The sequence below is a fragment of the Cheilinus undulatus genome, linkage group 23 (assembly GCF_018320785.1).
Source record: "Cheilinus undulatus linkage group 23, ASM1832078v1, whole genome shotgun sequence".
Taxonomy (NCBI): domain Eukaryota; kingdom Metazoa; phylum Chordata; class Actinopteri; order Labriformes; family Labridae; genus Cheilinus; species Cheilinus undulatus.
Window position 1 is genome coordinate 16,827,654 of NC_054887.1, and position 15,685 is coordinate 16,843,338.

General features: G+C 38.8%; 1 protein-coding gene across 4 annotated transcripts in view; it reads left to right on the forward strand.

Annotated features, from left to right (window-relative positions):
* Nucleotides 1–15,685, forward strand: part of cacna1c (calcium channel, voltage-dependent, L type, alpha 1C subunit) — a 285,780-nt gene that overhangs the window by 93,130 nt on the left and 176,965 nt on the right. For all 4 annotated transcript variants that reach the window (XM_041781270.1, XM_041781272.1, XM_041781269.1 and 1 more), the window contains exon 3: nucleotides 3,756–3,861. In XM_041781270.1, coding sequence (XP_041637204.1) covers nucleotides 3,756–3,861 — 106 coding nt within the window. The remainder of the gene's footprint in view (nucleotides 1–3,755; nucleotides 3,862–15,685) is intronic.

Consider the following 15,685-nt stretch of genomic DNA (forward strand, 5'->3'; position numbering starts at 1 on the left):
GAGATGAATGCTTCTAGATCAGAGTCTGAGAAAGTCTCCAGAATGACCATAAGCAGACGACTGACGGAACAAGGCTTAAAGGGAAGAATAGCTGCTAGGAAGCCATTATTGAGGCCTGCAAACATCCAGAAACCTCTCAGATATGCCAGGGAGCACAAACACTGAACTGTTGATGACTGGAAGAAGGTACTCTGGAAGGAAGAGTCCAAGTTTGAATTCTTCAGTCAGCGTCGTCGTGTTTATGACCACAGAAAAGCTGGAGAACATTTTGATTCCAGATGCATTGCACCCACCGTGTTTCACGGTGGATACAATGCATCTGGAGTTCCATTATGGAATGGGGTTCCACTTGTGGATACGGCGTGGGCAAATGAGTGAAAATGGACGGTATCATGAACAAGAACGTCTACCACAACATCTAGTGCATCATGGAATCCCTTCTGGACTCAATCTGATTAGTCATGGGTACATATACCAACAAGATAATGACCCCAAGCATACTTCAAAGCTGTACAGAGACTACTTGACCAAGAAAAAGAAATCTGGAGTACTGGAACTGATGGACTGGCCAACTCAAAGTCTGGATTTGAATCCTATTGAACAAATTTGGGATTTAGTAGATTCTTAGATTGATGGCACAAAAGTTTCATCTAAAGCAAGTCTGTGAGAACAGCTAGAAACTATTTGGGACTCAATAACAAAAGAGACTGTGGAAAAGTACATAAAAACAATGCCAGCAAGAATGCAAGCTGTTATCAAGGCCAAAGGAGGCCATACAAAATCTGAAGTTTTTTGGTTATTATGTGTGAAAAAGAACTATTTAGTTGTTTCAGTTTGTTATTTGCCAAATAAATAACAATAATATTTTTAGTTTTCAACAACTTTTTGAAAGATTTCTAATATATTTATGTTTTCTTGTTTTCATGACGGTTGGTCTAATAAATTTGTTAAGCACTGTATAAAAATATCGCAATATATTGCCTTGCTCATAGTATCGCAATACATCGATATCGGCACCCCTGTATTCTTGCCAGTACACACCCCTATTCTTAATTGTTTTAAAATGTTTGTTTTTCAAAAATACTCTTAAGTCAAATGATGGCAAATGATGATTCTTGATATCTTTTGCACCTTTTATGCTTTCTATCAATTTGGACAATGTTTAAACTGTTAATATGTTTGAAATATGTGCCTAGTGTCGAGCATGAACGTGGGACAGATTTGTTTGCCCATGTTTTATCATGTTTTTTTTTTATTTTTGGGCTTTTATGCCTTTGTTGAGTTCGGCTAGTTAAAAATGTCAGAAATTGGGAGAGTGAGAGTGGGAAATGACGTGTGGGACAGAAGCCACAGGGCAGATATGAATCCAAGCTGCCTGCTATACATGGCTACTAATCACTTGGCTGCTGGTGCTCCAGTGTGAGGTATTGACAGCGAAACTCTGGTTCTTTTCTGTTTACATCCTACCACAGGTTCTGTTTTCTAGACTAAATTGACATGCAGCCGGGGGGGGGGAGAAAGGTATGGGAGAAGAGAGGAGAAAGGTTGATGATGGTGACAGCGGTTGCAGTTAGTAATTGTATTGATGAAAACCAGACCTCCTTTTATCTCTCCTTCACATTCTCCCTCTCTTCCTCCCTCACACTCCTCCCCAATTCTTCTCTCTTTTACTCTCTCTCTCGCCAAAAATAATGAGGTCACTCCCCTCTCAAGGACCGTTCCATATAAAAACCCTCTGCGTCTCCGCTCTCTCTCATTCCATCTCGCTCCCACTCATTCTCCTTCTACATCCTGTCTTCCACGCGACAGGCCCGCTCCTGTTTGCACCCATATTAGGACATGCACTGTCTCAGTAGCCCCTCAAAGAGCTTCCTAAGTGTCCAATATGTCTTATTGTTGAGGAAAAGGCCAACTCAACAGCTTTGATCTCTCTCATTGTGTACACTGCTAGTGCACTTTGCTTTGTGTGTTTATACACCTCTGCTTATGTAAGGATGTATGAGCTTGTTTAAAAATAACTCATTGTTGAAATTACAGGTCTGATATGAAGACTTGAAGGTCATAATTCTTGGTCTGTTATATATTTACTGTTTGTATCGAAGTTATTTGTCAAACACTGACACCTGTTTAAAACCTAATGTTTTTCTATTCATATTTAAAAAAGAGAACTGACAGGTCCATTCTAAAATAGATTTACTTTTCAGAGTTGTGTACGATCTAGGTATTGTGAGTCTGCTTAGTGACAGCGAAGGCAGTTGCCTTTTAGTGGTGACACGTGCACTTATGAAGTGTTGATGCTATAACAATAATTAATGAGATGGTTTAAGAAGAATCACTAACAAAATACTGATAACACAAAATATTGATCTTAAATGGTGGATTAGGTGTTACTCTGTTGATTTTAGCCCCAGTGAAGCTGACCAGAGGCAATGTCATGCAGCTGTGCCAGAGTGCCAGTAATCATGTCCAGTCCTGACTGATATTTTTACAAATTAATTTGCATTCAATGTTTATATTTAATTTTTCAGTGTGTTGGTTTTAAGAGCATTCAAGTTCAATAACTGTATGTGATGCAGGTGTACTGAAATCAGTGAGTAATATTGTGTTTAATAATTGTGAGCTCAGTACCAATTAAATAATATAAGTATAATTTTTGGCCATATAGAGCTGCTCAAGTATGATGTGATAAATTTGTAACTACATCGTAGACTGTCTAAAACTCAGATGTAGTCTCTGTGATAATATTTGTTTGCTACTTTTAAAGCCTAACATTTACAGTCACCATAATAGAAATGCAGACAGAGGTAGAGTTTAGACTAGCCAAGGTGTGAACTTGTTGCTGAAATACATGTCAGTTTGCCAACATGTTCAAACTAGGGCTGCCACGATATCAGATTTTCACTTCACGATTATCGTGGGCAAAAATGCCATGATTCCCACTGTTATCACCAGAGAAATGATCATCACACTCCAGAATTGACTGTTAGATGTTGATAATCCCGATTTTACACACTGCACCTTTAAGTGAACACAATTTTATAATTTCTTAACCTGAACGCAGCTTCTGTCATTCCGTGTTTTACGTGGATGGTCAGACTTAAGGAGGAATTGGACGCGCAAGTTGTGGGTGCAGGTGGGAGGAAGGGATGACACACACGCACCAGCAGGTGTTAATGATCAGGAAATCAGGAGGAATGGGCAGGCAGGGTGTTAGCTGTCCGATGCAGGGCTCTATCTCTACATCCTGTCTGTTAAGAGCTGTGTGAACGAGGAAAAAGAAAACTTTTTTCTCTAAACGTCTTGCTGGGCTCCATTCAACCAGCAGAGAAATTTGTCTTTTTGGAACATCCCTCCCAGTACAGATTATGTGAAGCATACCTTCCTGGCAAACCGTCTCTATTATTCAGTTATTAAGAACAAAGATATGAGCTATAGAGAACAGAACTGTATTTATATCAGGCTGTAAATGTTTGTTATGACTGTAAAACTCACATTTAAACATGGGCTCTAATGGGAACCTTGGGTTTTGCAGCCAGTCTCCAATGGACACTCTAGTAATGGCAGTTCTTTCTGTTCTTGCCTCATTTTCCAACATTAAAATGTCACTTCAGCGAAATCTGTTCAGGTTTTAGACATTTGTATAAACATATGATAGACTGCAGGAAGTGCAATTTTGACTTGCCCTCAGTTCATATTTCTACACTACTGTTTTGTGTTTATGTCTCAGCCTTTATATTCCTTAACCCTCCTCTCAGACCATTTGAGATCATCATCTTGATGACCATCTTCGCCAACTGTGTGGCCTTAGCTGTCTACATCCCCTTCCCCGAGGATGACTCAAACGCCACCAACTCCAACCTGGTAAGTGAAAAGCTTCGACATCGTTCAGATAGAAACTCTTTCTGCTGATGGCTGCTTATCTGCTGTTTTAGGTGACTACTTGCATTGTAGTTGTTTCTTTTCTAAACTGGAAGACAAGACTCCTTGTTGCTGTGATCATCAGAATTGTGGCTGCTGTACTTTGATTAAAGCAAACACATATCCAGATGATTCTTCTGACTTAGCGATTGGTTTGTTGAAGAGAGTGAGAGGTAAAAGATTGTGGAAGAAATAGAGATAGGAGCGAGATGAAAAAGAGTAGTTTGATGATCTTTGGACTTGCTTTGTGGATGGAGGAAAATACAAGGTTTTAGTTATTCTGATGGACTCATGTTAAGCCATGCCAGCTGATTTGATCAAAGGTAAAGGATAATTTTCCTGTGGGTTACGAAAACATTTCTGCTAAGGAGAAAATTGATGTTTTGATTCTGTCATTTTGAGCACTTATGTCAGAACATCCAGTCCAAAGTACTAAATTAAGTATAATTAGATTTTTTTTCCAAAATGAAACAAAAATATCTACAAAATGAAGACATCTGTTGCCTTAAACTGTTATTTCTGACTGTCTCTTGCCAAACTTTTTATCGAATTATCTAAACCTGGCTGCTGACCCGGTTGTGTGTGTGTATCACTCAGTGTGCTCATAATCAATATCCATCCTTTCATTGACTGTGTTTATTTATCCTTTAGGTTTACAGGGGTCTCAAATCAATCCAAGCTGACTTTTGGTAATCATTATGCAATCTCAGAGCTATAAATTAAAGTGATTACAAATATTCATACAATGTTTGTTTGTGTATTTGTCAGATTACAGATGTGTGCCAGTGTATTAGTGTGAGGAAGACACTAATCCCTCTAAGTCCAAGCATCATCTGTCACTGTTGATCTTTCATTCTTTGCTTCTTTTTAGTAGTGATTCTACCACATTCAGACTTCTGAGAGCTCCTGTTGCACTTTTGTGACATTTACTCGTCTGTTTTAATCACATCCATTCATAAAGTCCCTTTTTCCTTAAAGTGCATCAATGAGTGGTAAATGAACGTTTGTATTTATCCAGCCTCTGATTTCTCCTGTAGTGATATAGTGTCAGTGCAGGTAAATGAGTCAGCTGAAGAGTAAATATCACTGAGGGAGGACAGCTGTTTCATCTTCTTAATCTGTGACCATCACCCACTCTCTCTGTCACTCTGAGTGCATTTCTCTCAAGGCATACATACAGCAATTTTTCTACTTTTCCTGTTGCAGAGCATTTTCAAAGCCTTTCAGATTAGAACAGTCACTGATTCAACATGGTGGGTTATCTTTAAGATTTTCACCAGTTTGATATCATAGATAAGATTTCCCCTAACAATGCACACTATCTCTGCCAACAAATATGGCAAATATTATTAGAATTTCAATGCAACCCTTTTTCCATTTGTAACTGTATACAGCTTATAGCTCTGGCATGAACACAGTCACTTACACATACAGTATATGAAAAAGTTTCTCCACCCAAATGAATCTATTTACAGCTCTTCTAGACTTTCAGAGTCATTTGGGACCCTACCAGTGACCCCCTCCCCCACACAAACCAGTAAATGAAAAGATACAACATGTACACATACACATGCAAACTACTCAGCACCACCACAGCTGTGGTCAATTAGTTTTTATCACCTTCTGACAGACAGGAAGCAGTGTGTAGATGGACCAGAGGCTTAAATGCATGAGTGAACTATGTACCTCTGTGTGTAGAATGGGTGATGATTTTACATGAAGTAGGATGATGTTTGTGATTATTCTGCTCTTAGAATGGGTGATGATTGTGATTATTGCCAAGGAGGTTATGTGATCGGGTGGGTTTGTTTGTTAGTTAGTTTGTTTGTTAGTTAGTTTGTTTGTTAGCAACATAACTCAAAAAGTTGTGGATGGATTTTGATGAAATTTTCAGGAAATGTCAGACATGCCATAAGGAAGAACTGATTAGATTTTCTTAATCTTTATTTAGATTAGAAAATTCCTGGATCCGGATCACCATCTGGATCCAGGAATTTTTTAAAGGATTCTGTACTATTGGGAGATAGGGCTAATGGCGGAGGTCTGCGCTGTCTGAGTGCTTTTCTAGTTTTACATGAAAAAGGGTTGATGTTTGTGAAGGGATGATCCCACTTTGCTGTCTGACAAACTGAATTAATAACCTATTCTGAGCCATTTCAGGAAAGACACTGCGGATAAAGAGGACGTGTTTTTGTCACCAAGTAAAATCTGTCTTTGCATGCATTGTGCCTCGTAGGATACATTTTCTCAGGGGTATCATGCTTAGTAATTCATATACCACTAGTGATAGGTTCAGATCAGTTGTTTTGTGATATTTACAAAATGCACATTTCCCCCACTTGAACAGTTCTCAGCTAGGCTGTGTCCAATCATAACACAGTATTAACTTGCTTTGAACTCTGACGCGCCCCAAAATGTAAAGTCTTTTCGTGTTCCAACAGTGAATCAGTATAAAGATTAAAACACAAGACCTTCTACTAACATTTCCGGACAGGCATGCTAAATATTATCATGTGTTCTGGTTTCCTCATTCATCTTTTTGGTGGGCAATTAAGCCACAAGACTCCCACAGTTCTTTTAACTTCAGCTTGTTTGCTTTTCTGAGAGTCTATACTAGTTTTATCCTTACAATATCTAGGCCGTAGTCATATTGATAGTTATTTTATCCAGTGCTGCCTGCAGGGAGGCTTTAGCTTAAGTAAATTCTAAAATACTTAACCATCTCTTCATGCACACTCAGGGAGAATAAGACTGTGACCTTATTTTCTTAACAGCAGGAAACCTGCCCACTGTGTGAACATTGTCCTTACACTGTTGAAAGTTATTGCTTACAGTGTCACCTTTGCATGCCGGTGCTCCAAACGATGAGTTAACACTCTCATTAAGTTTAATGTGAGTTGGAGCCACAGGAGGGTTTTAAATATTCCCTAAATCAAAGCTCTTTTAATTGACTTCACCCATAGCCACTTATGTAATTTCACATTTGTGTCGTCCTCCACCCTTGTTGAGGCCTGCTGTCATTTGTTGCCACACTGCCTCTTGTGGGTTTTTTTTTTCTTTTGCACACACACAGTTGAGCCAGTTTTTATCAAGTGCAAATCTTCAGGCATATTCAGAAGTCATGCAGTAGAAGCTGGAAAACAGCTGCATCATGACTGTTGCTGGTGTCCTGACAGCGCTCTTTATATTTACCCCTGACCCTGTGCGTCACGGAGCCTGAGTTTTAGAATCAATATGGCGCCCCCTCGCTAGCTTTGCTCGTCTTTCTTATGTAATACCAGAGATCTGTTGTATTGCTTCCAGTACAAGATTTCTATTTCTGTCTGTATCCCATAATGTGCTGCTCTGTCTCCTTGACGACATGCCCAATAATAGCAGCGGGAGAGGTTGTCATGGATATGGTAACCGTAGTGATGCTCCTCATCTGTCCTTGGTTGCAGAGGAAAGACGGGCAGGAACCAAAGTGTGCAAAAGTCTCTTCTAGTAGGGGGGAAATTTCTGTTGAAGTGTGGTTTGTTCTCTTCACTCTGAGATGTGAAGCTTCAGTCAGTAACTTTGTATTTCTTTTCTCTTTGATTCTTCTTTTGCATTCAGTGTGCCTCTCTTCCTTTCATCCCTTTCTCCTTTTGTTCTCCCTCTTTTACCCATCTAATCAGATCAATATGGATACTTTCAGATGGATGGAATAATGATGTCATAACCAAGCAATTAGCTAATCAATACACCTGATTAGACACTGACTGATGTAGAGGCAAGAGCTCTCTCACACACACATCTGCACACAATTCACGCATTTGACACCAAATCCTGTAAGCAATAATGAGGCTTAATGGAATTGACAGTGGTTGAGGTTTCAGACAGTTATGGTCAGATTCTGAGTGTTTGGGTGTGTTTCATTTGATTATTGCTTTTTTTTTATATATATATATTTATTTTTGGCCTTTATTTGATAGGACAGTGGATAGAGTCGGAAACAGGGAAGAGAGACATGCAGGAAATGGTGCCACGGGCCGGTGCCTGCGTACATGGCGTGCGCCTTAACCACTCGACTACCGGCACGCAGATTATTGATTTTTAATGCTGTTGCATTCGTGTATCATGCATGAATGTATCTGTTTACCTGATTTCATGGTTGTTGATGGCAGCTCATTTGTTTGCTGAGGTGTGCTACTGTATCAGCAGTTGGTGACAGGGTGTTTAGTGTTAGATGAATTGGCTGCTGGCTCTGCAGTAGGCATGTGAAACAAGCACCTTAAAGTCAATGAATCACCTTTCAGAGGTTAATGAAGCACATCACAACACACTTACACATAGGGCCGATTTTTTTCGTTTCTTTTCTCATTTTTTACACCAGTTATAGTTCTGCGACATCCCAAGTTTGTCTTCTCCTAGTGAGTGACCTCTTGTGGCCATGCTGCCATGAATGCAGTTTTCTATTGTAACCATAGAAGAGTTTTCACAATTCCATTAAACTTGCAGTGTTGGACATGAGATCAGGGTTATTTTATGTGGAAAATGTCATTTTACTGTTATATACGAAGCATAAACGAGCACCCTGTTCCCTAATAAAAGACTGTGATTGTTTCTATTAACTGTGCAGACATACTTTGACTTAAAAAACAACCTGTAAGGAATAGATATACTGCCATTCAAATATCCTTCTCTGTATCTGTTAAGAAATTATTGTCTCACCTTTGACCCAGGGCAACACTTAAACTCAGACTTTTGTCTTTTTGTGTTTTGGGGGGTTTTGCTACAATTCAAACTGACTAAAGCTGACTTAAAAAATATTTTAAAGTTTAAGGATAAAAACAGAAATAAACCTTAGTCTTCACAACTTTGTTTAAAGTTCAAGAAATGAAATTAGGAAAAATGATGAATAAAACGTCAGCTGATGTGGGTCTGTTGCTCTGGCCTACATACCAACATTTATAGTCAATATACTGGTTGTAAATTATAGCAAAAATGTAAATATCTGCTAAAACAGAAATTAACTTTTAAGGCATTATCAGCCAGTGTCATGCAGATAACATCCCTAATGGGTATGCAACAAAAACTTCCAAGGTGGCCATGTAAACTGTGCCCCAGTGCCTCATATTTTACCTGTATAAGTGTTCAAACTGCTTTCACTTCACAAAAAAGTGAAAATTCAGTGTTTTGACGTACTCAAAACTGTCCAAGAATTACAGTTGGAGTAATAGACACTTCCCACCCTTACAAATGCCATATTGCTGATGTAGCGGGATTGTAATGATATGGCACTGTTAGTATGCTATGTAACATTAGCATCTGCTAGCTAGCTAACTTGATGTTAACAACAGTGGAACATTTTAATCAGACATTAACATTGTGCTGTGTGTTTGGTTTAGGTATGGTATATTGTTGTCTTTACTGTAGAGCATTCTTCTTTAGATGTATGGTCATATTTTTTTACAAGTTGTAAATATTAATAACTAGAAAAGCACTCAGATAGTGCAGATCTCTGCCAAGGCAGCTCAGCCCTATCTCCCAATAGTAAAAATAAATCCTTTAAAAAATTCCTGGATCCAGACGATGATCTGGATCACTCCCAAAATCTAATCAGTTCTTCCTTATGCCATTTCCGACATTTCTTGAAAATTTCATCAAAATCCATCCATAACTTTTTGAGTTATGTTGCTAACAAACTAACAACCAACCTAACACACTAACGAACAAACCCAGCCGATCACATGACCTCCTTGGCAGAGGTAAAAATGTGACAGCTAGTGTTATGCTGTGTAAAGAGAAGTAGAAGGAAAATAAAGTGGTTTAACTGCCCTCACTAGAGGTGAGAGAAAAAAATCGATTCTTAGATGCATCGTGATGTTGAGGTGGAAGATTCTGAATCGATTTATAAATATCCAGTAATCAATAATCGATAATAGTTTACGGAATAGCAGGAACATAAAGGTGAACCTCTGACACGCATCGCGTAACAGTAACATGTAGATTACCAGTATTTCATCTGTGAAAAAGGACATTTTCATGTTTGTAATTCCAGATATGTTACAAGGAAAGTATCCTACTACCTTTGGTTCAGTGCAATTCTAAATTTCCATTTAACACACATCTTCCATTAGAGGATAGTGGAAATTTGATTTATCTCTTTTTTCCTAAACACAAATGTAATGTTTTTATTATGTTTGACACAGTGAGAACAACAGAAATGTGAAAAACAAGTTCATCAAAATTCATCCATAATCGATTAAGAATCTAATCGTAGCCTTACGAACCATAATTGAATTGAATCGAAACGTGAGGTGTTTAAAGATTCCCACCTCTAGTCCAGTAAGTGAAAAAAGCAGTGTTGGATTTGGGACAACTGTACCCTGTTGAGATTAGGGCTGTGTACTGCTGTAAAGTGTACTAATGGAAGGATGCAAATGGTACTTTTCAAAGGCACCATATGTTTTTTTGTTTGGGTAGGATAAGCTTAATACCATGAGACAAACTTGTTTATTTGTATTTCTGGTGTTTCTTGTTTGGCCTCTGAAGTGGCCTTTGTGTTGCTGTTATGATCCAATATGATGATCTTCTTTAAGAGGATGAAAGAGCCCCAGTTTACTGCCTTATGAAGGATCCATTAGCTTTATATTGCTCTAAATTTTGTCTGCTGTCTGTGCTTGACTCTGTGTGTGTCTTCCAGCCTCTCTCTTCCTCTCCTCATCATTTTTTGCTGTTAGGGATCAAGTTAACATGCTGTTCCTTTGGGTGCTACTCTGCTGGTTGCTAGGTGTCTATTTATAGATGGAGAGGAACGCTCAGCATCTATCTGTATGTTCACTTATCTAAACAATGTTGGTCTGTGTTTTCTTCTGCTGACGGTGGATGGTAAAAGAGTGTGTGTGTTCCTCTGAATAGTCACTGTGGAATGCAGCCACTCATGGTGCCCCACAGATAAGGATGCCGTTGTGTATGCATGTTTAAGGGATTTTGAATCTGGTTGTTTAATGGATTATTCAGCCCATGAGTAAGTTTGAAGTGTTTTTGTTGCAGACAGAGATCAATATGATCCACCACTGTATGTTATATATTCTCACACCAGCAGGGTGCATGACTAAATGAGATGCTTGAAATCTATCGCAGTTTTTCTGCAGTACAACACGTTCTAACCATGCTGTAGTCTGGGGAGTCATTATTTGGAAATTATAAATGCTGTTCCCCCTTTCAGCTCCCTCAGGAACCAAGCAATACCCCAGATACACTTTCTGTTAGAGACTGGGTGCTTTCCAACTCCAAAGTTACTACTTCACAGTGCTGTTTGGTTTCTGCTCCATTGGCTTCTATTCTGGAGCTATTTTCTACCAATTCCTCTCTGCTGCAGGGTGAACTGCTGCCTCTCCCACTGAACTAAAACATTTAGGGAAAATGAATGCTAAATATAATGAAAGGTATCTTTTAACTTTAGGGAGAGTGTGTGTTTCTAAATTCTTTCTCACTCAGTTGTTGCCTTACCCATTTTTCCTCATTTAATTCTCTATTTTTTATGCAGTTTCAAAGTTCGATATGTCACAAAACTAAAAAGGAGTAGTTCAGACTGGAAGGGAATGAAAAAGCCTTGAACTGGTTTGTGTCTGGCGCACTGTTAGTTGTTGTATGTCTGCTTTTTCGTGTTTTTATTTACCAGTGAAAAAGTGGTTTGCACTGTTCTGATTCATTAGCTAATGGATTAAACCACATTGAAAAGATAATGGATTGTGGCCTCTATACAGGAAATGTAAAACTTCTAATGAACCCAGTGTACAACAAACTTGTAGTTTTAAGTAGCTCAATTTGTTTGTTTGTCTCATCTTTGGACAAACTTAGCGGCATTGCTTTTATCTGAAGCAAACTTGACACTTTAGTGTTTAATTGCTCAGAATTGAAAATACATGATTAGCATGAAAAATGTGTTACACTTGATTTCTCCATCAGTCCCTTCTTTCGTTCTCTCTGTAAGTGCTTCTTTTCTCTCCTTTGCTCTTCTCCTCCACCTCTAATAAAAGTGAAGGATAAAGACGGTAAATGATGGCAGCTGTGGCCACCACATTCATTACAACCCCATTTCCTCTTTCCTCTCCCCCCTCCTTTCTTTCTTATTTAACGGTCCCATTTTGGTGATAAAGATAGGGAGATTTCCACACAAACCTTCTGACCTCTTTCTCTTTCTTCTCGTTTCTCCTTCTGTCTTGCCACCCTCTTTTATTCCTTTCTTTTTTAACACAAGTCTTCCTTTGCATGTGTGTGTGCTTTCTTGTGGAAACTAAAAACATCATCATTATTTTTAGTTTTTCACTGAGATCACAGTCACAGGCATGAATCCCATGATTCCTGAACAGATCCCTGGAAATGGTCCCGTGTTGCTTCGTCTGTTTACTCTAGACTCGCATACTTTCAAGGCTATGTTTGTACATATATTTGTGTTCATGTGTGAGTGGGAGGAAATCTATAGGAACAGTGGGTATGCATATTATGCTGCATTGGTTTTCAACACAAACAAATCATGTTAAATCAGGTCAGAGAAGGCCATGAAAGTGAAACAAAGTTCCAGTTGGGCAGATACTGAGGCAAGTGATATTATGATTACATAACAGAAGTCTGAATGAGGCCTGTGATGCTCAGGTAAATTTTTGATCATGTGTACGTAGCTCCAGATGTTCCAGTGTTGGAGGAGAGATAGACAGAGGTGGTAGAGGAGAGAAAGGAAGAGAAAGAGATAGAGGAGGATATTTTTACTGAGCTAAAAGTGTCCACCTCTGCCTCACATCGACCCACATCACAGCTCCCACAGAGCACACTTAGAGATAGAGTGATGTCTCTGTCCATCATATAAACTCTGTCGTCTCAGTGCAGCTTACCACAGCGTACTGTGTCAATCCTAACCCTCATGTTAGTCAGAAACATCCATAGAAAAGTTTAACATAATGATAAACACTGGTAATGTAAGCTAAGGGGCTCTGATTCAGGTTTAACCCCCCCAGTAGGTACATTAACACTTGTGTAGAGTTGGCTGGGCATAAGGCAGCACACAGATGACATCATTTTAAAAGAGATAAGATTAACTAGTCTATGAATCAGCATTTGTTCATCTTGTTTGTGCCCGGTTGTTAAATTCTTGTTGCCAAAGTGCTGTTGATTTTAAATTTGTCCTTAAGATTTAGGTTTAAGTTAAATAAACCATCATTGGGAAGTTTGCAATAGAGCCATATAAACTACTTTATGTAATAGCATGAGTAGCTTCTAGGCCTGCAAAAAATGAATACTTCAGTATATTGTCACAAGCTCCTTGCCGCTACGTGTATTGATACAGATGTTACAGAATAGATATGCTCACAAATGCTGTGACAGCAATTAACAAAAAAGGCAGCAGGTGGCAGCCAACGCTAAACTGCATGATGCAGCACATGCCTCGGATCAAAACCAGACTGCTGGTAATTTGGACTAATGGCTGTCAGCATGACTTAGAGCAAAGATATTAGACTATTTGGGGTTTCTCAGAACACCAGAAAGTGGTGGTGGACATGAGTCATGTAATATACAAGCTTTGCAAAAACAAGGTAAAAACACAACCAGTCTTCAAGTGCACATGAGAAGACAGCAGGCTAATTAGCAGTTCGCAACAACACCTCAGGTGGCTACACCAGGCCGCCAACACATCCAGCACTGATTGATGCTGTAGAATCAAAACTTCTCTTAACTTCTAAACAAGAGCAGCACTTTTACATTTTATTTTTTGGAAAGACATGAGCCACGCAGCATAGCTGATAACTAAGGCTTCATACAGCTGCTTACTTAGCTTACTTAAATCTCACTATTTAATCCTCACTTGTTGGTTTATTACAGAAACTGCAGTGCTGTTTAATGTAGACATAAGGCAAAAGGCACACTTGATGAACGCTGCACCAGACACTCCGAGGATACCGCAGAGGAATGCTGCGCTCAGTGTGTGTCAGCTAAAGACACACAAAATAGAGGAGACTTTTAGCTTGAAGGATAAACACAGGGCTTTATCATCTCTGCATTTCTCCCTCCACCTAGTGCTGTAGAATAGGCGTATGACAGCGCGCTGTCCTCATATGCATGTGCTTCCGCTGTTTCTGTCTGTCACGTGTGTGCGGCTGGTTAGCGTGCGTTCATACATCAGTAATGTCCTTTGATTTAAATGATTAGGCCACAGTGTGTCATTACTAAGACTGAGTGTTAATCAGACGTATCACTGAACAGGAAATATGGATCAGTATTGACAATTAGCAAGTTTAAAACATGATCAAAACCCGTTGTGTGCACGAACCCGTCTAATAAGGCAGAGAGAAGAGGTCATGTAAACGATGTGAAGCAACAGCTAAACTGACCGGTCATTGATTTTATTTTTTTGTTAGATATGTTATATTTCCTCCAGGCAGAAGCTGCAGTAAACTTCTCAGTTCCACTGGTTTTATTTATCAAAAATATAAGCAGAAAGAAATAAACAAAATGTTGATCCTTCTGAACTTAACCCAGAAATCACATTACATATTACTTATATTATTCACATATTATTATAGATAATTTGTTATAATAGATACTTAATAGATAATACAATAACAAACTTAAACACACAATACCAGCATTATTAAGGGAATAAGGGTAAAATGAAATGAAGGGTGTGACAGACAACTTTCTGGCGGAAATTTGTTGCACTTAAAATCAGCAATGATTATGCAGGTCACATGACCTCTTTAAGTGGACAATGAGTCAGTTACTATGGACATAAAATTAAACATTCATTGAAGAAAGATTAAAAAAGCTTTTTGATGTTAATAACAGCTTTTTTAGGCACAACACTTGTATCATTAAAACCTTTGTCAGGTCAGACCAGGAAACCGTTTAAAATTAAAGCACAAACTTATGAAAAGAAAAACATTTTTAGTAGATGTAGCCTCTTAATTCCACTCTCAAAGTTTACTAAATGAATGTAATTACCTTTAAAATGTACAAAATTTTCTCCCAGGGGAGCATGCCCCTGGACCCCCCTAGAAAGGTCAGGGTACACATGATCAGAATGGTGCCTCAATATGAGCCAGGAAAACCCCTGGTAAGACTAGACTATCACTGTTATATAAAAAACACAAAAGCAAGAGGAGCGACAGAGAGGTCCTTTTCAAATGTTAAAAGTTAAATAAATTCTATATGCATGTATTAATAGCTGGGTGGTTATAACAGAATGTTTAAATTTGCTTCTCTGATCTCTGAGGACATGATTGTAAGGGTTTTAGAGTTATTCTCTACAGAAAAGGACAGTTACTTTAGTGAATTCTGTGTGGAATGTGTATTATCCTAAATTAACATGTATTACATTGGCTATCATATCGTTTCCTTCATGTTGTGAAACTGGGGAAAAATCCAGCTCTAGCAGCTACATGGCTTATGTTGGTGAAAGACATAGACATCAAGGCATCAAACCCTAGCTTTTGTGTGTCTGTTTGGTATCTTATATATGCAATATATAATATATATACCCAGATGCAGAGATTTGTTGGGTTTCAGGTGAAGGCACAGTTTAAATACAGCATTGTTACAACTCGGCATCAGTAACTTTACACTGGAAAGGCTGGTTTAATATGCAGGATCCCATCCCCTGTATCCCAGTACCAGACATTAACTCGTTCACTCGTGTGCACGCAAGCACACACACCAAGAGCAAATGGCTTATACAGCAAACACTAGAGCCATGGCAACAAAGGTAATTGAAGTGCACGGTAGATCTCTCAGCAAATTAGGGGGGCAA